General features: G+C 34.7%; 1 protein-coding gene across 3 annotated transcripts; it reads right to left on the bottom strand.

The window, feature by feature from the left end:
- Positions 1-488: 488 nt before the first annotated feature.
- Positions 489-22,948, bottom strand: LOC129282950 (atrophin-1-like). Of its 3 annotated transcripts, none has more exons than XM_064113410.1 (14): positions 22,645-22,948; positions 20,681-20,865; positions 12,674-12,857; positions 11,704-11,743; positions 10,559-10,641; positions 9,363-9,629; positions 8,400-8,594; positions 7,323-7,484; positions 6,446-6,766; positions 5,701-5,845; positions 5,178-5,232; positions 4,601-4,705; positions 3,770-3,899; positions 489-3,066 (listed from the first exon to the last, which is right to left on the bottom strand). In XM_064113410.1, exons 1-14 carry the CDS (start codon positions 22,705-22,707, stop codon positions 3,043-3,045), a joined length of 1,959 nt encoding a protein of 652 aa, XP_063969480.1. In that variant the 5' UTR covers positions 22,708-22,948; the 3' UTR covers positions 489-3,042. The 3 variants fall into 3 exon arrangements, with proteins under 3 accessions (XP_063969480.1, XP_063969486.1, XP_063969491.1); XM_064113416.1 differs by having other exon boundaries at positions 8,400-8,591; positions 22,645-22,880; XM_064113421.1 differs by lacking the exon at positions 20,681-20,865 and having other exon boundaries at positions 22,645-22,856.
- Between the last annotated feature and the right edge of the window lie 1,039 nt (positions 22,949-23,987).

The following is a 23,987-nucleotide window of genomic DNA, read 5'->3' as shown; positions in this document are numbered from 1 at the left end:
GTCAGAGGTTCGATTGCCGGCACGGCCCTTGAGAAAGGCATTTGACCTGCATCGGTCTTTGTATTATCTTGCATCAAGCTGTTTGCATTATTGATACCAACGTGTACACGTGTTGTTTAAAACAAAACAAACAAACAAACAAACTAATGAACTACGAGCCTTACTTCATTTTCGGACTATGACACATTCATAACGAACTGAATGTCGTTTTCGGCTGAACCAACTTTTGGGATGTCGAACGCTAGTTAATTTTCTTCGGAATTATAAACCTTCATATTTTTAGTGGACTGTTGGAGTAACTTAGCCTACGAACATGACGAAGTTTAGAATTTTTGAATCTTTGGAACAGCGAGCTGTGACCATGGTGACTCAATATCTAATCAACTTGTAATACGTGTTTTTAAAGTGTGAATGCTGCACCATTGTTCTGGATATTTTTTTAATCACGTTTACACACTACTTACATTGATAACAAAAATCAAAATTGCTTCCATTCTCTTTTTATTTGTACATGTTTAATTACATGTGTTTATTGCTGCCAAATGTAAACTCATACAGAAGATAAGATGAAAAAAATATGCTATTAAATGATAACATAACAAGGTATAAATGTTTTAAGTCTCTATTTGAAGAGTTCTTGATATCACGTTCTGGTTTAATATAAGCATTCAAGTCCATAGGCCCACAATACGCTTCTATCACATTGAATATATTAAAGACATTTCGTTTGTTTTCTGGTATAAAATATGCAAAATAATATAAAGCTCTTATATACAATATTCTCACACAATATAATACTATACTTCATTAGTTTAGCTTTAAACTTCAATACCCTTTTGACCTTTCATTCCTTTGAGAGCAAAATATTTAAATGTTTATGATATAATATACATTTTTAACATATTGCTGGGAACCACTTGCTGTTTGTTACTATGATACACTTTTAAAAATGATTTAAACTGTATCTTATGTATGTTCATATTGATTTTGAAACTTGCATCTTATTCACCAATGTTCCCATGGTTACCAAATGTAAGAGTCCGTGCATGTTAGTATCATTCGTAATAGGAAACTAATTGCATAGGAAATGCCTCTCCCTGAAAGATAAATGAAAGTAGTTGCAGTAAACACTGTTTTTCATGAAAATGTCTGTAAAACCAAGATTATTGTCACTATATCATCATGGATCAGATATGATACAGTGACATAAATTATATATACTTAGTGAAATCATCTCAGCTGAGAAACGACCAATATGGCCTAAATAATAAAGAAGAGTAGTACAGCACGTCAATATTGATTCTATTAGGCTACGTAGCCCTTAACCCTCATGATGGTTAGCAGAATGACAAAGAAACCATACGTGTAAGTTTATGAAGGAGTATACAATGAAACAGTTGAAAAAAATATTTTATTGTTCGAAATAGACATGAAATGAAATACACCGAAATTTGTTTTTCCCAATTGATCGTGGGCCCGGCAGCCGCTGTGCAGCGCCAGATCGACGAGGCTCTATCTAATCGTTATTGTTCATCATTTCCATAATATCCAAGTCCTTTGGAAGCGCTTATAGTGTTATGTGCTATACAAGAACTGACTATTATTATTTCAATTGATAGAATTTATGTATAAATCTATCATAGGTCTCAAAACATTAGTTTGTACTTTGGATAGTTTCTTAAATCATAATCAGATAGATCAATAGGCATACAAAACAAGAAACGGCGCACATGGTTAAGAATATTTGTGACACCTGTACATTTTCATATAAAAGATCCGAAAAGTTTGTGTAGCGATATACTCTATTAATGTAGAGACATTTCTGGGTTCAGTAAGTTCAATACATAAGAATTTATATGTTCTGTCTGAAAAAAATCTACTACGATTATAGCGATTACTAGAAGACAGTAGACTTTTGTACATCTGAATCATAGACCTTTGTATCGTTTTCTTTCCAACTTTATTTACTGAAAGCAATTATTACGCCCAATATTAGTTATGGAACTTATTTATCTTGACGAGAAGTACAGCAAAATAGGCTATGGCAAGGTTTGGCTAAAAAAAAAAAATGTGGACCTAAACATTTTGCCGACTCCAAAGAGAAGTACAAAGAACTTCAAAGTACCGTGATATGAGCATTCAGACATAACATATCTGGATAATAAGGTAAAACTATGCTTTGATAAAAAGGGTTTTATCACATTATACTGATAATATCTGAATAATCATTGGTGATTGAACTTATCATTGCAATTACTTTTCCAAGTGCAAAGTTTTATCAGTAAATCAAAGCATAATATACACCCCTTTATATAACATTGCCATAAATTTTGTATTTGTACACCAGCAACAAAAACATGATACAAAGATATGAATGAGAGATGACGTTTGTTGAAAAATTCACAAATTTACAGTTTCTAGAAAGGAACAGTTTAAAAGATTGTATCGATGGAGAGCGTATCATAATGTTACCTTTATCCTTATGGCTTAATGTTAACTGGCGAAGAAAACCAAAAACAAGAATATGGTGAACTCCAGTATTAGATTTGAACGATTTTATTACCATTTAAACAAAATACCTTAATGCCTGTTTAAAAACTTGAAGTTAACAGAATGTAAATTTGAATTGAACAACTATATATACAAGTAAAATGAATACAACTTCATTTATTAAATACTCGAACGGTGCATAGAGACAAGATATGGAGAAATAGAGGAAGGAAGGAAGAAACAGGAAGACAGAAAAAAAGATAGATGGATAGAAGAATAGATAGTTTGGAAAGGCAGACGGTAGATAGATAGTTTGGAAAGGCAGACGGTAGATAGCCAGATAGAGGGATAAAGAGTCAGATATAATTTATCGATCCTTTTTATGATATATTATATCGATGAATACGAGAGAGAGAGAAAGAGAAAGAGAGAGAATAGAGGGGAGAAAGAGGGGTTGTGGGAAGGTAGATAGAAGTTTGTGTGATTGAAGATACTTCTTCAGTACTGCCTGTGAAGAGCTGCATGATGGCTGGTCATATGTATTCCGGACCACTATCGTAAAATTCTTACCCGGACCTATTATGACAAAAAAATAATATAAGAATGTCACCAATTACATACGTCAACTTTCTTAAAATCATGTTTTTTTCAGAATAACTGTTTTAAATAATGCTATCAGCACTATTGTTTTCAGCAAAACATGACCCCCTCCCCCCAAAAAAAAAACCATGTTTTTTTTCACTGGCATTCATTTTTACACTTAAAACAAAACCTTGTAATAAAATATAAGATTAATTGTGCAGTGATAGAAAGAGCGAGTGAAAGTAGAAAAATAACATTATTATGCATTCCATTGATTTTTTTTAATTCATGAGATCTGTAGTACGGCACTCGACACCCGAAAGTGATATGTCCTTTTTTATAGGTCTATATATACACACATTAAAAATCTTACTGTAAATTGTCAATTTCAATGTTTGACAATGATATACGGTATACAGAAATTCTGACAGAAATTATGATAATAAACTTTGTTTTAAATGACCTGCAGAGTTTATCTTACGATCAGGATAAAAATTCAAAGAGTGAAAAGACTAAACATACAAGTCGAATAAAATAAACAAAAAAGGCACATTGCGATTTTCTTAAGAAATGATGTTGAACAATAAGATACATAGTAATCAAAACTATTCTTATCGCTGATGGATAAAATCAATATTTATATGGATTTTAGCTGCTTTTATTTATCTAGGACCAGAGTAGAGAATACTGGGCCTACCTGGCTCTCGCTGACCCTTTTCCAGCATTCTGTAACAAACATGGCAGAGGAGTCGCGAACATCAATGTCTCCAATCTTTAAGACTTGGTCTCCAACATGCAAGTAATCTGGTAAGTTACTTCTTTCAATCCTATAAAACAGAGTATAAAGGTAAAAAATAAAAATAAGCGTTAGGATAAAGGCTGAAACTGCATGAACACAAGAAATATAAGGAACATATATGAAAACTAACTTTCAGACAAATAAATAGACAACTGGGAAGAACACTGAAAATGTTTAGTCTTGGTAAGATATTTTCTTACTCCTTCCATTCCAATTTGCAAAAAAAAAATAGAATGAACAAGGGTGATTCCATTTAGTTCTTTGATTCAAATAATTTTGTAAATTTAGTGTCATTAAGTTGATGCATTTCACTGACACTAAAAACCTGCAATATAAGAACATCGTATTTGTATTACAGGTGTATCCCGTCACAAGCTTTGCCTTCATATAACTACGTCTTCTTCTGTTAACATATAAATATATTAATATTTTTATGTCAAAGAATTTTTATGATTTATATTGAAAAATGGTAGAAAATGAATGATTATTTAAATTGAATTGAATTGAAATTGAACGTTACAATATTTATACACGTTTATTTCAATTTCCTTTGGTGTTTGGTAATCGGCTGAAAGTGAGAACATGAGCAACAAAGAAAATATAATAATAAAAATACATATTTTTTGAATATTTTTGTAGATCATGGCGCTGTTGTCATATCCATATTATCATAAAATCACCATCTTTTTCATTGAATTAGATTTTCATTGTTGAGGTACATTAACTTACACCACATTATCGGACTGATCTTTGAAAATAACCGATCCGGCTATCTGATCCTGTATCGCATGAAGAGGAATCCGAACATCTAACTCGACTCCGCCACCAACCGGACTATACAGGGAGAGAAAAAAGGACAGCATTCATCATTAGTAGGACTAGCTATAGTAGTGTAATAAACTATAATAACTTTGAGGGGGCAAAAAGTGTGGCGAGTCGTGAGCGAGAGAAGATTTTGACCCATTTAAAATGAAATCTTATATTTATGAAAGATTTGAACAAATATTTTATATACATAACAAATCATACCATATTTCAGTCTTTACCTTTCCTTTCCGTTCTATGTCTTCTTTTATCCTTGGTTTATGATGTTTTTTTTTTGCTTTACGCCAGAGAACATTTACTTCTCACACAGTTCAAGAGACATGCAAGAATTGTATTCATAGAAGTATTGTCTGGAATATCTGATACAAAGTTACGTTTCATCAAGCGAAAACACAATGAAATTTTTAATAATTGAATGATGAAATCAAACACTAGTTGCACGATTACCGGAGAATTTTGATAAATAAATGGGAAGTTATACCTTGGCAAGCTTGGTTTCCGTTTTGGCTTCGGCTGTACAACTACTGTATCCTCGTCTGAAAATTGAAAGGAAATTCAAATTAATGTAAATCAGTGTTTCGTAGTGTACAATCCTTCTTTACTTATGCATGTTGTGTGCTTCAACTCTTTTCCCCATCTTCTTTTTCTTCTTGTTCTTTGTGTTTCTGTTTTTCTTGTTCATGTTCTTCATTCTCTTCTTCTTCTTCTTCTCCTTCTTCTTCTTCTTCTCCCCCTTCTTCTCACCCTACTCCTCCTCCACCCCCTTCTTCTTCTTCTTCTCCTTCTTAACCTTATCCTTCTTCCCCCCATCTCCGTCTTCCTCCTTCTTTATCATCATTTCTCCATTATTCTGGAATTTGTCTTCTACTACGTCCATATCTACCAATGATAAGCGGAATAAATGACGATCGTCCAAGAGCTCTTTGAACTGGCGGGAATTAATTCAAGGTTAGAGAAGCAGATCATCAAACAGTGTCAAAAAATAGAATATGAATGAATCTTACATATTTCATCACTTGATGGTGGCTTAACGGGTTTCTTTGCTGGCGTTGGTGGCGGGCTTTTGAGTGCCTTCACCTGATCATCAATAGGTAACTTCGATTGAGGTTTATCGGGCCTTGAGTGGGTCGGCGGGGGAACGATGGCTTTCTGTCAAATAACAATGAAGAAATGCAAATAACCTAATGATGATGTCCATAATTATGATGCTTCCGATTTTTGTCCATAAACAGAGCTCTTTACGCTAAACTAGTTGGTTCTTGTCCAAAGGTGGATTATTTAATAAAAGTTTAGATGTGAGAAAATTGAGTTTTTATTTGGCATTATGTTATACCTTTTCGTTGTTCAATTGCGTTATCCGAGATAAATGACCTTAATCTATGTTCTTTGGCCACAATCACTACATAAGTTTTAAAAAATATTCAAATTAAAATCATAAGTTTTTTAATAATTTTTTTCTTCACAGAAGTAGTAAATGTCAGTAATGAAGATGACGGGATCAGAAAAGCGTAGTTTGACTTCAAACAAACATAAATCCGATTTGAACAAGTCAGGCAGGAATATAAAGTATTGGCGTTCACCTAATAGAAATACACTAAGAGCAACTCAAGCTGTGTGAAATATCAAGGAAGAGTAGGAGCTGATGATCTAACTGCAAGTCGGGAAACTTATTATGAAGGCCTTCAGCGACCATGTTGATGAGCATTTAAAGCCAAAGAACATGAAAAAAAACATTACTACGAAACCGACCTTTTTGGGTAGAGTCTGAGGAGGTTGACTGGTTTGATCCTGATGCTGATTCCACGGAGGACTTGTAGGTCCTACGTGCTGTTCGAAAGATGGCACCGATCCTCTGCGGTTGTCATTTGTATTACACGTTTGTTTGCACGATGTCTGTCCATCCAAACCCGAACCTGTAGAGTCGGACGAGATGGCACTGCTCCTCTTCTCAAGCTTTCTTGCTAGTTCATCCGAGATCTCACTGCTGCTTGGCCTTGGGTTATTACTGTGTCTGTCTGTTGGACTTCTCAGCTGCATCTTTTCAAAATCATTCGGTAGATTTACCGGCTTCTAAAGGGTTAAACAAAGATGGAAAGATAATATAAATAAATAAATTAATGTAAGCAGGACACAGTGCACATTGGCGTAAATCCGTGACGTCATAGGGGATGGAACAATAGATCACCCTCCTCGAACAATAGGTTCACTGCGTACCCCTTAACCATGTTGACACCAAAGAGTTGGAAAATAAAAATAATGAAAAACGAAATCTGACTGGATAAAAACGAAAAGCCTGTGAACATGATTACAGAATAAAATCCATATTTCTGACTTCGAGCACGTGTAGAATCAACAACTTTTTAGGAACAACATGAACACATAAATGATAAATGTCTCTAATAATAATTTTACGCTTTGCAATATGAATAATCACTTCATTTGTGGGGACAATATAGAGGAAATGCCATTCAGCTCTATTGACTGACCATGCTGACGCCTACTCATCAGACAAACTGTAGGCCTGCCTAATTCTTATGGAAATAAGGCGTTCCAATTTTGAAGCAGAACATCATTAATCATATTTTGACACACTGCCGACGTCTAAATTTGTTTTTGATTTGGTTACCTTGCTACTGCTTTGTGGGATTTGGTTTGGTGAATGTGGTCTGTTTGGTAGAGTCGCTGCTCGAGCTCTTAACTTCGTGGCAAGTTCATCTGCTAGACTTTGACCAACAGTTGGATGGGCCGTCGGTACATTCCCATCACCATCTGTAGGTATGCTTGGTATCTGTCAGAAAGAAACACCATTTATTCTTTAAGATATTGATGTCAGACACTGGCGTACAGATATGGAGTGCTTGATTAGGGGCCACGTTCCAAGATCAAGAAGGGAAATCAGGAAAAGAAGAAGAAATAGAAGAAGAAAAAGAAGAAGAAGAGGAAGAAGAAGAAGAAGAAGGAGAGAAGGAGGAGAAGAAGAAAAAGAAAAAGAAGAAAAGAAGAAGAAATGAAATGGGTCAAAATATCATGCCATTTTTGAATGAATATGTAAAAATTTATCACAATATTAGATTTTTATTTCAATAGTTCAAAACATTTTTTCCACTCGCTTCGCTCGATCGGGACATTTTCGAAAGGAAGTTTGTCACACACGTAATGTGACGTCCGCTCAATTTGTTTTATCTCAATGCGCTAAGTACTCTACCATTTATGTCCGATAAGGGCCCACTCTATCGATTTCACACTTGAATTTGGGGAAACCCTTGACTAATTTCAAGAGGAAGTTGAAAGGAGAGGAAAAAAATGATGGTACTTGCGGTGCTCTTGAAATTCACCACCATGGTTTAAAAGCAAAAGAAGGAAAAGGGAAGGAAATCCTCTTTACAATGTAATACTACACATTTTTTTTAGTTATAACTCATATCAATTTTTTATTCCTAATTTCTTTATGAATTCAGCTATTCATTTTTTTTTATTTTATAAGTCTAACAATTTACTTTTTCAATTAAATTATCACTATTGGTTATAGATCACGTTTCAATAAAACTGGGCTTGTATCCGTCTATCATGTCTACAGAGCCAATAGATCCCAAACATCTTCAGTTCACAGGATGAAAATCAAACTGAAATAAAAAAAATCAGGAAGAGTTTGAACATGGATTTTCTCTATATATGCCGTCATCTTTTTATCGTTTTGTCATACCTTGGTTGGGGGTTTGTTCTGCGTTTGTTTTGGTTTTTTCTTTGACTGACGTGAAAACATCCTTCCTGACTGCTTTCCTGTTGTATTTTGGTCGGAGTGATTGCTATTGCTGGCTGCCGGAGGTCGAGCAGGAATCGGTGGAGGAACATCAGATTCTGGCATTTCGTAGAGATCCTCCTCCTCAGCAACCATCTGCTATCGTGGTATAAAAGTTATATTGTTCAATACATAAATATATACATAAGACATTAATTACTGTTTTTTTTACATGTTTAAGATTGCATGGTTGTTTAGATATCAAAGGAGAGGCTTCTACTACTCACCATCAGCGCGGTGATTCCATTTCTTTTGTAAGTTTGACCAACATGTTTTTAAGAATGTAGAGATTGTAAAGAGATTAGAGATTCGTCTCGGTGGGTTATTTTATTAAATGATAAAAACCATTTTCAATTATTCGTCAGATTTCACGTCGTTTCTTGAAAATTTCAGTGGACTACCATGAAACAATTATGTTAATTGTTTTGAACCAAAGACACAGGACCTACCACTTTGAAAACCACTAACGAAATTTTGCGCAATAAAAACAAAGATAACTAACATGACTATTAAAAACGAGCCAATTGAAAATAATGCAATGGTTCTAAACTTCAGTTATCAATGTCCAATGGTCATTCTCAATACCACAGAATATTCCAAGAAAAATGGCTCAAAATAACACCCTTAGAAATACCACCCTGCAAGGGAGCGCCTTACACATGTTACAGGTACAATTTAGCACCTTTGTTATATCAAAGGTCCGATGTTACACCTCTTATGGGGCTCCACGATCAGAAAGGTGCAAGATGCACCTTTTCAGGTGCGAGGTTCACCTTTGAAGATGCTCTCAGTGTAGCATAGGGCTAGAATTTTTAAGGTGCAACGTTTACCCCCCCCCCTTTCTTATTTCATATAGTGTCTATTTACCCGTGGTGGCATTGGTCTTGGCGGTAAGGGTGGTGGTGGGGGCCCCGCTTCAGAGCTCCATCCCGATGCTCCGGGCTGTCCAGGTACAGCACTGTCCTCGTAAAAATCATCTCCATTGTCTAGATCGTCATAAATGTCTTCCTCTATCGCGTTTGAGTCGCCCTCCAAGTCTTCGTATACATCCTCCTCGATGAGGCCATCAGGAGGATCATCTCCCTCGGGTACATCCTCGTAAACATCATCCTCTACTGCTGCATTCTGATGCCCCTTTCGTTGTAAATTTAAACAAGAACAAGAGACCAAAAAAGGAGGGATAAGGAATAAGAAGACGAAAGATCAGATATACATTGGTCACGTTAGTTCGGGTCTCTAAATAGCTATGACTTACAGGACCAATTGATAATCATAACGGGTATAATATAAGAGATCAAGGGAACATCATAAATATTCTCAGTGGGTTTGAAATAAAAGTTCTACAATATCTAAAAATCTCCTTTGCCGGTTCCAATTAGCACACGGTTCGCGTGTGTCGGCCATGCAGTATTACAGGTATTTTTAGATTGAGAGTAAAGGTTTAGTTTGGGACTACCTATATACGGGTCGATAAATAAACATAAATTGTTCATATAATGACAGTCATGCAACACTGATGTTTTCAATTAAATGTGGTTGGAATGCATGCACTTCTATGGGCATAAGTATAACTCTGCTTTGTGATTCATTTTATGTTCAACTGTGTTAATATGCTGCCCGAGTTCAGGTCTGAAAGAGGAACTTGTTACTATATAAACTTTACTTTCGATATCGTTGTATTTTCTCAATGCAAATTTGCCCACTTAATTTTTACAGATTCGTGGTTGCATAGAAAAATATGGACAGTTTAAAGGCTATCACCTAAGTCAAGAGTAATTAGTTGCATAATGTTTGAATGAATTAAGTGAATCCTTGGTTGAATGTATAAAATGACGTATATTATTGGACAGGACACTGATGTTCACAAAAGCAGCTTGACCAAATTAACCCGACAGGGCCCAAAATATGTGAGGCCCTAATTACTTTTACATATAGATCATAAAAATCCTGATTAAAAAGTAAGGATAACTAAAAAAAAAAAAGCATGAATAATTTAGCCTAATTCACCCCTTACGACTTTGTTAGTTATAAAATGTATATAAAGGGGGAAAATATAAACTTACATGTAACGCATTAAACATGTTATAGGATTCCTTGGAATTCTGTAGGGCTCTGTTATAGTCCACATTAATATAGGATCCTGATCCTGTCACGGAGAAAAATAATAACCATTATAATGATGATAATAATGAATGATGGTGGTAATCAAGGCTGTACGCAGATTTTTTTTTCTGGGGGGGGGGCAAGACGCTAAAAAAAATCGATGAAACTCGAATGTGAGGGAGCGACGCGACCGGGCTTGTCATCGGGGTGCTTTTGCATTTTTTAAAGTGAAATTGAAGGATTTCGTGCACACATTTGGTAAATTTTGTAAATATTTTCAGTAAAAAAAATGTAGGTTTGCAAAATTACGGGGGGAGGGGGACTGCCCCCTCTGCGTACGACCACTGGTGGGTGTTTCATAAAGCTGTTCGTAAGTTAAGAGCGACTTTAAGAACGACCGGTGATCCTTTCTTGCGGTATAAGCGGTATATTGAATTGGCGATGGTTTAGCGCGTAAGAAAGGATCACCAGTCGTTCATAAAGTCGCTCTTAGCTTACGAAAAGCTTTATGAAACGGCCGCCAGGGTGGTGATAATGATGATTACAACACAAGACTTTTTATATTAAGTCATGACGAAAAGTACAAATTTGAACATGGAAGATAAACATGTATTAAAGCCTACACAGATGAATTTGATCATTCTATAACAAATTTCATAGGCGTACACCTCGCGAATCGCGATGTATTTTTACAGCTTAATTTGATACATTGGACGGAAAAAAAACCATTATATTATTTTGTTCCATTGCCACTGTTAAAGGAATGGAATAATGTGTTGCAGTGATCATGTATATATCATGATAGAAGATAAAATACTTGTTTGTTGTTGATCGGGCACAGTAGCGGACCGTGACCCGGAGGAGACAAAGCATTGGAGGGGCACTGCTTGTTTGTGAACAATGCTGTGCCTCCCCCCCCCCCCCAATGCTTTGTCTCCTCCGGGTCACGGTCCGCCACTGATCGGGCATATCACGTTGAGAAAGAAGAATATGATGATGACGTCTCACAAAATATGCGGGGATTCGACACCTGTATAGAACCACATTAAAACCTAAGAAAATTGATTGCAATGAAATATCAAAAGCATGCTTCATATTTTCTTACCTTTATTCAGCTCTGGTTTCTTCAGCATTATATCCCTTTCCTATTAAAATGAGTTCAAGGAGATAAGCAATAATGTTTAAACCATTTCGAATGTCTCGATGATTCCCCTGCCGACTACAGGTAATTATTTTCATGGGCATGGCTCTGGGAAGCAGCAGGGGTGCTGGGTATAATGCTGAAGCACCCCCATGATTTTCGGGGAGGGGGGGGGGGTGCTGTGTGTATTATTCACCACAGGCAGCACCCCCTGGAAATGTGATAGGTCTGCTAAATGGCAGTAATTTAACGAAAAATGACATTCTTCTTGGAGTGAATTCCTTTTTTGTGTATTTTTTTTTGCTTGTCATATTTCAATCAGCAACCCTGTTGAAAAAAAAAACGTTTCCAGGGCCCAGTTTATGGGGGCTAATAAATGCAGTGCAATATGATTACAATATTTTAGTTCATTCATCTAGACTACATAAGATACCTGTACTATATACATATAACTTTTTTTTTCTTTTCGCTACATGAGAACGATGTATGTTATTGTTCCTTAATGCAGGTATTTTGATCAAAAGTCATAATTTTAGGGGCAGATTTTTTGTTAGCTTTAAAGAGCCTAAGTGTATAACAACATTTCCTATCATGACGTAATATATAATAGGTGCATTGATGCAATTCCAAATATTTTTTCGATAGAACTCTATACATTTTGAAGGTGAAATAGGTAAAAGGAATCTCTATCTGTATAGGGTTTAACAAATAATCCATCATTTCAATTTATATCAGACAATACAAATATCATATCACTCGAGATAAATCAGGGTCTACTCGCTATTGCCAGCGGCGGATCCAGCTTTCGCCAGTGGGGATGGGGGGGGGGGCGGAAAAATATTGTCATCATTGTCTTCCTTACAAACAATAACCGAGTCGATTAATGATTAACTACTGGGACTGAATCGGGATATTGAAAGAATGATAATCTTACGAGCTGTTCTTTAAAGATTTGTTGAAGAGTAGATGGTGATGATACTGATGCCTGTGACCTGTCTATTGACCTGGTGGTGGTATCATCAAGACGAGCCGGCAGAGATTCACGTTTGGTAGGAAAGCTAGGTATCTTACCAACCTGAAGCTGTTTGATTGTAGAATACCATTCTTCACGATCAGCTCTAAATAATATGAAATGACAATAAAAGGCATATTCAATATCATATTATACACTGTTAAAAAAACCCTGATTTTACAGGAAAAAAAAAGATTTTGCAGAAAGCAATAACAGAATCATTCTGTAAATTCATAAAACATGAATTTTTCTGCAATTTAACAGAACAGGTCTGTTAAAAAGGGGAAAAGGGTGTTTTATTTAAGGAAATTTGAAGGTTCCATACACCAAATACCAATTTTACATGATATAATGTAAGATTATGCAATCTGGCAAGATTACAGGTGTTCTCGAGACTCTGCTGCAGGAACTTCTTTTATTTTAATAATACACTTTCTAACAGTGTACACTAGCGTTTTTTTTTTTTATCAAACACTTGTTTCTGTTTTGGAAGATGTGAGTTACAGAATTAGTAACATTTATTAGGCCAACTGTAATTTTGTGTCTTAAAAAATATATTCTTGCATATGGCTAAGTTTACATAGCACGACTTTGGGATTAGTTAACCTTCATGGAAGAGAGTCCATCAGCTCAGAAAAATAATTATAAAATCAGACTTGATATAAAAAGATATCATGAGATAAAAATTCGATGTGCTATAAAAATGTAAATCGTGAATTAAGAGCAACCTAGATCAATTCATTTTAACTAAATCTATCTATTCAGATCAAATCAACCAAAATCAAGTCAAAGAACAGATCATAATTGACCAAAACCATTTCTTTTTTATTGGTTATGCAATCGTAATTATGAATTATTCGAATGACACAATATTAAAGCTTTCTGCAGCTTAAATAATTCATGTAAAAGATGAAAAAGAAGATTTTTTTTTAAATGAACGGAGTTGTAAAAAGTTTAAAAGGGATCATCCAAGAATAAGAAAGCTATACTTTTTAAAAGAATGATATCACAAAGACTACGCAAATCCCAAACTATAGCAAGTATGGAATATAAATTGTGACAAGTGTCTCTATGACATAAAGATATAATAGATACAGACCGAGTTTGAAAAGGATGACAGCTATTATATGATCATTAAAAATAAACGGAGGACAACCATCCATATAAAAAAAAATCGTTCCTGCAGGTGTATACCGAAAACTATCAAATTTGATACATTTTTAATTCTAAAAGATGTTTTCCTCCAAACTATCACTATCTGCTTCCTTTTCATTGAAATTCCTCCTATTTTATTAAACTGAAAAAAAAATCTCATACGGTCTGCTTCAACAAAGCAATGCTGCAAGGTATGATTGACTATCTTTTTCCATGTATTAAATATTGTAAGAATTAACATTCATGTAGTTTAGTTCATGACGCGAGCAAACTGTTTTTTCGCTTCCTATACTCTGATGTGGAATGTTTCCATTCTAAAATTCCACGCAAGATATACTTCCTCAATCTCAGCGGTTAAAATAAATCAGAAAATATCCCGTATAAATCAATGACGACTCTTTGTCACGTTTCCTTCTTTTGCTTCTGCGGGGATGGGGAACAAGTCTATTTATATGATCTCGGTCAAGTTAAAACAAAAATGTGGTTAGGGCACGTATTTCAATCAAACGATAATGACGAAGAATGTGATTTCAACGGCTTTGGAAAAAAAAAATATGTATGAGATAGGCCTATATTCGTATTTTAAATGAAAAAAATTGAAAAGATATACATTTCTTTGTAATTTGTGTTTTTACGCTTTCGATGATAAATCACCCATAGCCGACGTTTGCCATCTGAATCAATTGAAAAGGTTGGATGGATTTGAAAATAAATCAAGCAGAAATAAATATGGGGAAACAAATTTATGTCTCTTTCTTTTTCTAGATTGATTACGATTAACAAAAGAAATGAATTTGTATCGTAGGAGAAATGTGTTTTCTATCGACGTGGGTGATTATGTTTTTCGTTCATACCAAAAGAAAGCCATCATTAAATCAAAGTTCAATATCACATAATCTCTGGCATATATCACGTGGATGTGCGCGTGTTTTCAAAATGTGCGTGTCTTCTATTCAATGAGATATGACAAAAGGACACAAGTCCTAATTATTCATCAACAGTGGCGTACCTAGGATTTTCAACAGGGGGGGGGGGGGAAATTCGTTCTCCAAAAAATTTGACAAAAACAAAAATAAAGGTCTTCAACCACAAATAAAGGATTTCGTACCAGAGACAAAAAAATTGACAAGCAAAAAAAAAGGTCTTCAAGACTCGTCAGGGGGGCAGGGATATGTCCCTTGCATGGATTGTGACTCGTCAGGGGGGCAGTCTGCCCCCTCTGCCCCCCCCCCGTAGGTACGCTAGTGTTCATCAACGGTCATCGGGTTTCAACTTCTTAATATATTAAAGGGATAGGTTAAGAACAGCATGGATATTGGTTCCAATGTAGTTACTGTTCGAAATCCAGTGTTGTTGGTCTTGAGGCCAGCCTAGAGGCCATGCACAAAATCTTCCTCGTCCTCAACCCCATTTCACATAATTTGATCTGCCCCACTTCCAGCATGCACCCCGACTTCTTCTTTGCTTTTCACCGGCTCCAAATGAGGAAGTTCTTCCATGAAAATAAATGATAATGTCTTATCAGCTTATTGCATGATTGCACCAGAAATATCAAACATCAAACATCGCCAATGTGTAAGGTATTTGACGTTTTGCTGGACTGAAACCTATATAAGGTGAAATAATAATCCTTTTGTATAAACACTCAGAAAAAGTTTGTTTTAATTTCGGTTTATAGTCCAGATACACCATAAAGTTTGGTTTCTGTTATCAATCATCGAAAGCACCAAGTTTGCCTTTTCATGTTTCGGATAATTAATAAAAACTATTTTGAGATACAGCGGCAAATAATAATTCTTCCCCAAAACAACGATAAAACAAGGTTATGTTTTGTGCCTTGTGTTTCTTCAATGATGATGTCTTGTAATACGTTTGCTTTGTTCACTTGCATTATTTATGGTATAAAAAATCGAATGTAAAAGTCAACCAATTCTAAATCTTTAAAGTCTTATCTACATTATGAAATCTGATGATGTTGAATAATAATGTATCAGATGAACTGCAGATTGGTACGAATTCATGAAATAATCAAAATAATTTAGGAAATCAAATGACAAATCAAACTGCAATTAATTATCATGATCATAATTTATATTTTGCATTTGAATGATTATCATTTCTTAAGTTGCCTAAATAGATTCACATTCTGCACATAAAAGTATTATTGAAAATATCAATTAAATACCTTACAAGCCAATATACAATAATGTATAGGCATATCACTTCTATCATCTTTTATTCTATCAAAAAATTCTGCCACATTAGTAAATTTATTTTAGCTCACTCTGCGTTCTCTCTCGTACAAAATTTAAAGAGGTTACTACTTCTAAATACAGTGCGTATAAAAAGTGACAGTTTTGAAAAGTCTATAAAAAATTGTTTCAAATTATGATATCTATATTTTGATGTTAATGTTTTTGATGCTCTGAAATCTTATCTTTGATATGCAATTTAAAAAAATAAATTTTGTTCATGCTTGAGCGAACACGGGACGTTTTTGTCGGGGGTTCAAAAAGAGGCTTGCGCCAGAATGGCAGAATATGCATGATATGAGTAATATGAAGATCAGACTTCTTCCTTATCAGCAGACTTCCTCTTAACCTTTTCATTATCTGTGCCATAATTGTCGAATTAATTATGCTGTCAAATTTTATTTACAAATTTATTTATTTACTTGAATTATACATTTTTTCATTTAAACTTCTTTTACCTTTTAATTTTCCTTCATAAGTAAGAAAAGAAGACTTTTTGTCAACCCCAGCAAGAAGATTTGCATTATTAATTGGGAAAACTTGCAATTATTCAAATCCTTTTATTATGTGAAACAAATTATGTTATGGTACCTTTAAAATACATGAATCCATTTTTCAAGGGGTTATTGATTCCTTGACCAAGTTTAATTATATGCTTGACAGGACAAACAGGAAGGAATTCATGTCTTTCAATGGCAATGACAGGTGTATTGAGTCAATTTTGAAGGAGCTAGATATGGCAGATCGGGTAAAATGTATTAACAAGTTGTGAGCGAGCGAAGCGAGCACGCAAATATTCCCACTTTTTTATTAACAATATCAAATTTTGTGATAGATTTTGACATAATATTCAGAAAATAATATCATATTTTACTTTCTATCTTTCCTTTTATTCCCTTTCCACTTTTTTCTTGGTCATGATTTTCTTTTATTGAGGGGGGGGGGGTGGAAGCATCCCCGAGCCCCCGCCCATCTGGCACTGTTCAAAAGTCACCATAAACTTTGTAGCACACAATGAAAGGATTTGAAAAAAAAATACATGCTCTCCCATACTTCGGTTGAACATTTTTTTTTTTTTTTGCTTGAAGAAGGAATATTCAAAGCTAAAAGAGAACATATCAAAAAGAAAAAAAGCAACAGAACAATTCAAACAAATAAATAGATTTGAAAATGAATTTTGACCGCATAATTTGAAAATTATGGCAAAGATATTGAAAAGGTTAAGAGGGAGTCTGCTAATTAGCAAGAAGTCCGATCATCATATTTATCATTTTATGCCGTTTTGGCGCAAGCCTCCTTTTTAACCCCAAACATTCCGTGTTCGCTCAAGCATGAACGAAACTAATTTTTAAAATGACATTTGAAAGATAAGACTTCAGAGCACCTATCATATAGACATCATAATTTGAAACAAAAATTTTAAAGACTTCAAATGTGTCCCTTTTTTTATACGCACTGTATTGGTCGCATATTATAGTTACACTACAGCCGCCATTAAAGTGTCTTTTTTCTCGCTCGCTTTTGTTACTTGTATGTTCTATAACAGGGTTGTGTCGGATCATTAGAAAGTGACACTTAAAACAATTCGCTTCAAAAGTATAACTTCTTTGATGTCATTTTAAGGATGGTTTACTTTACACTATTTTTATTTCAGTGATGGCTAAGCCTACATGCATGGCTTTATTTATTTTCTTCAAAATCAAGTGACATTGACCAGCAATAATTTAGTGATTAGGCATTTGGAAGGTAAATGACAATTTATGAAAAAAATGATTTAAAACGTACATATAATTGATATTAAGCAATTCAATAAATAGAAGAAGTATGTACATTCAGTTATCACAGATTCCATCCCTGCCTTACAACCCTGGCGCCCAGATATCAAGTTAACATTTCTTTCTGATATTAAATGCTCTACCTGATATGCAAAGCCCCTCCCCCTTCCCCTCCTTTGTATGTATTTTAATGATATGTCCACACAGCATAAACAAAATATTTCCTTAATCATTGGTAAATAATTATTACTTTCAAGCGTATTACAAGACACAATCTTCTATTATCCCTCGCTTTATTTTTTTGAATCGTATTAAATTCACTGTCCTGCTGAAAAAATTACGAGAAATTCAATTTATACCAAATAAATACATGGTTGTGCTCATTGCCTGCTTGGGAGGCAAGCCTAAACCCATTAGGCTGATTTGCACCCACAAAATGAATATAATGGAACTCTCCGCAAAATTCTTATTTAGGGATTTTTACATGTATAGATTCTGAAACTATACAAGACAGTTTCTATATTATTGTGCATACCTATAAACAAAGTCGATGAACACTTTACTGGAAACTGAAAATCGATTAAGCTGTGTATTGAACGCATTTGATGGTGGTTAAAATTAAGCCTTTTAACAGGCTACCTGTCTGCAGGCTACCTTGATTCGTATTGCTTAAGTCGCAAGGCCATGTTACGGTTCTGCGTATATTTTTATTTGGATAATGATAATGCGTAATTTTACCCCCCAAAATAACGGAAATTGAGCAAAAGTTACCTATATTCTGCGAACGATATGGATTACTAGTAGTTACGGGTGTTACGGGTAAAACCTGCGAATGAGCCCATCCGCTGCCCCTGACCCGCTGACACATGTCACGGAAGACTGGAAGTCATACGGATGACTTACGGACGATACGGATATGTTACGCTCGTGTCTGCGCTCGTCGGCTTCTCTGGCGTCCGCACTATCCGCTTATCAACCCATGTGGATCGGAATTTGTCTCAGTCGCATTTCATCAAGTCTGAGAGCTAGAATACTTTGTTTTTATGATATTTACCATAATGAGCTTTAATATATTTATTCCTTGAACGCTTTAGCGCCTATTAATATGGCGGCTCAGCTACAGCCGGGGTAATATGCACATAGTAAATGCGCTTTATAAATGGACATATTGTTATTATTATTATTATATTTACAGACTGCTTGCAGAAATACAGCCCTTTTTTCAAAGAAAGTCTTTATTCAATATTTCTCGACAAATCATATGATTAAATGCAAAGTGCATGTGATATATTACAAACAATATTAAACATGTATAGAAACAAAATATAGAAAAAAATAATGATTAAACTCGATCTGCCTCGACCCATCAAGATGAACAATAAACTTATTTTGTTGCGTGTTTATAACGCGTTCTATCTCATGCTGATATTTTAATTTATTTTGACATGATGAAAACGATAAATAACCATTTAAACACCTAGTTGAAAATATATAATATTTAGCATAACAATTTCAATTTGGTATGCCAAATGCAAATATCATTAAAAGACAACATTATTTAATTTTTTTAGAGTGAATTTTCAAAATCATCTAAAAATCGACGAGTAAAGGGGCATTCCTAAAATAAATGGGCAATATTTTCAGACTATTTTTAACAAAAGGAACACAAATCAGAATTTAATATACCAACACTTTTTATAGGTATTTGTTTTACACCAATGATATTATGATAAAGAAAGGAATCATAAATTTTGTCCCCCCCCAAAAAAAAAAAAATTGGTTTTGAAACAATGTTCCTCCATTTGTTTTGTAAAATGGGAGCTTTAAAGATTTTACAAAAACATATATAAATTTTCATCCTTTCGTTACCTTGTTCATGCTAGTTTCTTCTTGCATGGTAAGAACATATTTTAGGAGTATTTTTGCAAACATTTATTTCATTCGACAGGTATAGCAGATATGACAGAGTATTAACCAAGAAAGTTGCAATGAATATTCTGTTTCGGTAGTAGCCGCTATGGGAAACATATTTTAAGTGCTTGGTTAAAAGATAACAAATATTGTTCAGAAATATGATATATATGTGATAACGTGTCATGGTGATGAAAAAATAATGTTTCCCGTTTAAATTGCCTGATTGGAAATTGTGAATCATGGTAAAAAAAAAATCATTTTCATTTCAATATTGTATAGAAATAAGGTTGGTTTTAGATGATTTAACTTATTATAAGACTTCCACCCCCCTTAAAAGTTTCAAAAAGCCATATGTTTGAAGAAAAAAAAATATTTGCCTATAAGCCCATTTGAATATATCAAAACTTTAATATTACTTAATGATAATTAAGTTTAAGGGTCAGTTACGTATCTTGCATATTGTTCGGATGGGTTTACGCATCTTACGTATGAGTTGTGTATGGATAACGTATATTGAGATTTTCAAAATTCCCGCTGCGGATCTGCGTATGTCTGCGGATCCTGCGGATTGAGTTACGGATGGATACAGATACTTACGGATAATAAGGATCCTTGCGGATGCTTACGGATTTTTATCCGTAAGCATATGTAACTATCGTGAATGGCCGTGTGACTTAAGCGTAAAACAACAAATACTTTTATAATAACTTTGCATTCTGACCATCAAACCTTAATTTTGAATGGATGTTGGACACTGTTACTATGGTAACATGTTCACCTTGGTTAACCTTAAGACTATAACAGTATTTTACAGTGACATTAGTTATTGTTACCTGCGTTCGAACATGAGGAATGTGTTGCCATTCTGACTTTCGACACATAATATGCTTTCATATTGGCCAACTGTGACGGATGAGATGTAGTGGTAATAAGCATTGTTGCCTTCTATGATATCTATTCTGACATGGTCAGAATAGACACCGAGTTTGCAGTTTCCAAGTTGATACTTAACCGATGGCTGCAAAGAGAAAGACGGGGGGGGGGGGGGGGAAGACAGACAGACATAGAAACAGAGGGGAGAGAGATTACTTATTTGAGAGAAAGTATACGTCTATATCATGTATATACACTCTTTATTCCCCTTACATTATGTTGCTAGATAGACAAACTAGTTTATTCCATATTGAAGTTTAACTTTAAGCGTATATACACTCTAGAAACAAAATAATCAGCCAAAAATGACTAGTTAAGAGGGTCAGGCGGGTGCAACTGTTATTCTGGTCATATTTGACTATTTTCTAGTCGAATTTGACTAGAACAGAGCTATTTCTGACTAGAATATATATCAGAAATGTGACTTTCAGTGATTGTCATATCAGTTGCACCCAGCTGACTACTAGTCAATTTGACTGATTTGTTTTAAGAGAGTAGTTATAGTTAGACCTCATTCACTAGAGCAAACTATAGGCCTCAGTCTCGACGGACCGGCACTGGCGATGGTTGCAATCATCAATCTATTTGTGTAATTTACGCATTTGATCACTACTTATTATTTTATAGTTCAAGTATTACTTACTTTAATAATTCAGTTTCCTATTTAAGTACTACTTACTTACTCACGCACCCACTCACTCGTTCACTCACCTCACATACTTACTTTTAAGTAAATAATTAAGATAAATTTACTTTCTGCATATTAAAATTTCACTTTGTTCGTTGCCCTGTATGAAAATCCATGAGGATCGCGAATTTTGTAAAGTGAAAAAGTTTGATTTCAATGCATTTTAACTATGATGACGGTCTCCTTTTCTTTTGGATTATCTTGTCTTCTCCCCCCCCCCCTCCAACACATCATTCTCTGTGCCTTACCAGCATCAAAACAATGTATGTCTGCTTGTCAATAATTTATTTAAAAATATATTAGGAAAGAGAAATCCATATAAACTCCTAGATTAATTGGTTTAAACACTAAGATAAAGAGCGCAATCTAGGACTCTTCAAATGGAACACTCGGAGCTCCTTTTGGGGCGCAATATTGCAATTGACAGGATTGAAGAAGCCCTTTGCACCTACATTTCGCCACCGTTTAGGGAGCAGATTTATCCCCACCAGTAATTGCACCTTGAGAGCACAATATCTCTGCACTCGAGTCTATAAACCCTATGAAGTTAACGTTGCACCTTTTGGGGGTAATTCCAGGTGCAAACAATGACAAAAAGTTGCATTTTGCACCAAGCCATTTATCACTTAAAAGCAAGATCATGAAGATTGCATTAGTTGAAGAAAATGCACTGTCAATGTAATGTTGCAGTCCCAGTTTTGATTCAAACCAGGGTGCACCGTGTAAGCCAATTTCGCCTGCCTAGGAACTGACTTAGAATACCCTTGCTGGAATTTCTCCATAAAATGTTAAATGTACGCCTACATAATTATAGTTTATGCGTGAAGCCAGAAAGAATATTATCTAAGAGCACTGCATTGAAAGGGCTGTACAGTAGAACGATATCTATCATTTTAAGGAGAACTAGGAATGATATCACAAGTCATGATTTAGTCTGTCTTTCCCAATATTATAATTTATTAACATACCTTGGCGCCACCCCCTAAGGCATTATCTTAAAAGAAAAAAAATACAACGAATGACTCTTGTTGACCTGGAAACATAATTATTTCACAATGAAAATCTTATAAAAATGTGTATGAATTTAACTGTTTTTCAGACGTCTAACTTTTGGTATGGGGGGGGGGGGTATGGGTAGCAATATGGATATTGATATGAATATTAGCTTTGAATTACCTCAGCATTGTTCTTAAACATCAGCTCTCTCTCTAAATAAATTGTTTCTAGATGATATGCCATGGCCGATCTCCTTCCAGCTCCCTGGTTAAACGACTGATCCGATATTATAGTCCACAGACACTAACTCCTGTCAAAGATCGGAAGGAAAAACAGTTCCGACGCACCTGATTGAAAATATATCTCTCGTAAAAATGATCAGGTATTGCACTGTGCACACTGTGCCGAGATCCAACGGGCACATATCGATCGTGATGGGAAAAAACGCACGAAGTTTGATCTCACAGCGATTTCCTTGTACTGCTAGTGGGCGGTTGAGCAAACAATAGGCCTGTTTTTGCTTCATATTGGCGCTCCCCCAAAAGCCCCGAATTTCTTTGACATCAAGAGTGAAGATGACATTGTTTCGATATAAGGGACTTTTCCAACCACAACTTTGTGTGATTTCTTTGATATCAAGAGTGAAGATGACATTGTTTCGATATAAGGGACTTTTCCAACCACAACTTTGTGTGAAAGCAATGCATCAATCTTAACTTTTGTTTTATGTGCAACTTTTTGGCTTTAAAAATACTGATCACTGACTGTACATGGAATAGCCTTTTATGAGCAACATTGGTAGTTGAATGAATATTTTCAGTATAAAAAAAAAAAAAAAAACATTCATTGATATTGACTTTATTTCACATAATTATGAACATAATACAAAAACAATATAACATCCGAAGAAATAACATCGTATAAAAAATAACATTAAATAATTAAATAATACAGCAATTTGAAATCAAAGACAATTTAAAATATGGTAAAATATGAGGGAACCTGCATAAAAAAGCAAAGCTTGTTAGGGCTGCAGAATCCAAAAAATTAAGAAGTCTTAATTTGTAGGAGAGGACGATAAAATGAAACTAATACATAAAGATATGCCAATGTATTACAACTGTCAGCATTAGAGTGTACATTTAAAAAATGATGGACAAAAAACGTGTTTGCCACTATTTGCAACTATTACTGATTTTGGTATCTGTTTAATAGATTAAGAAAGAAAAACATTATACTGTGATATGTACTTCTGGCGCTGCATAGTGGATGCCGGGCTCATTTGGGGCAAAATGAATGTTTGGAGTAATTATATTTCAGATTTCTATATCGAACAATAAAATATGGTTTTTCATTTTTTCAGTGCTGTGTACTTACGTGTACCGTATGAATCGGGATGTATAGCTATATTATTCTAGGTGCCATGAACCAAAAAAATTGTAATTTATGGAACTTGTATTACATTAGAGGGGGCTATCTGCATGTCACATAATCACATAATAATCATATTTTTCAAATTCATA

The sequence above is a fragment of the Lytechinus pictus genome, chromosome 2 (assembly GCF_037042905.1).
Source record: "Lytechinus pictus isolate F3 Inbred chromosome 2, Lp3.0, whole genome shotgun sequence".
Taxonomy (NCBI): Eukaryota; Metazoa; Echinodermata; class Echinoidea; order Temnopleuroida; family Toxopneustidae; genus Lytechinus; species Lytechinus pictus.
This window is presented reverse-complemented; position numbering and strand designations above follow the sequence as displayed.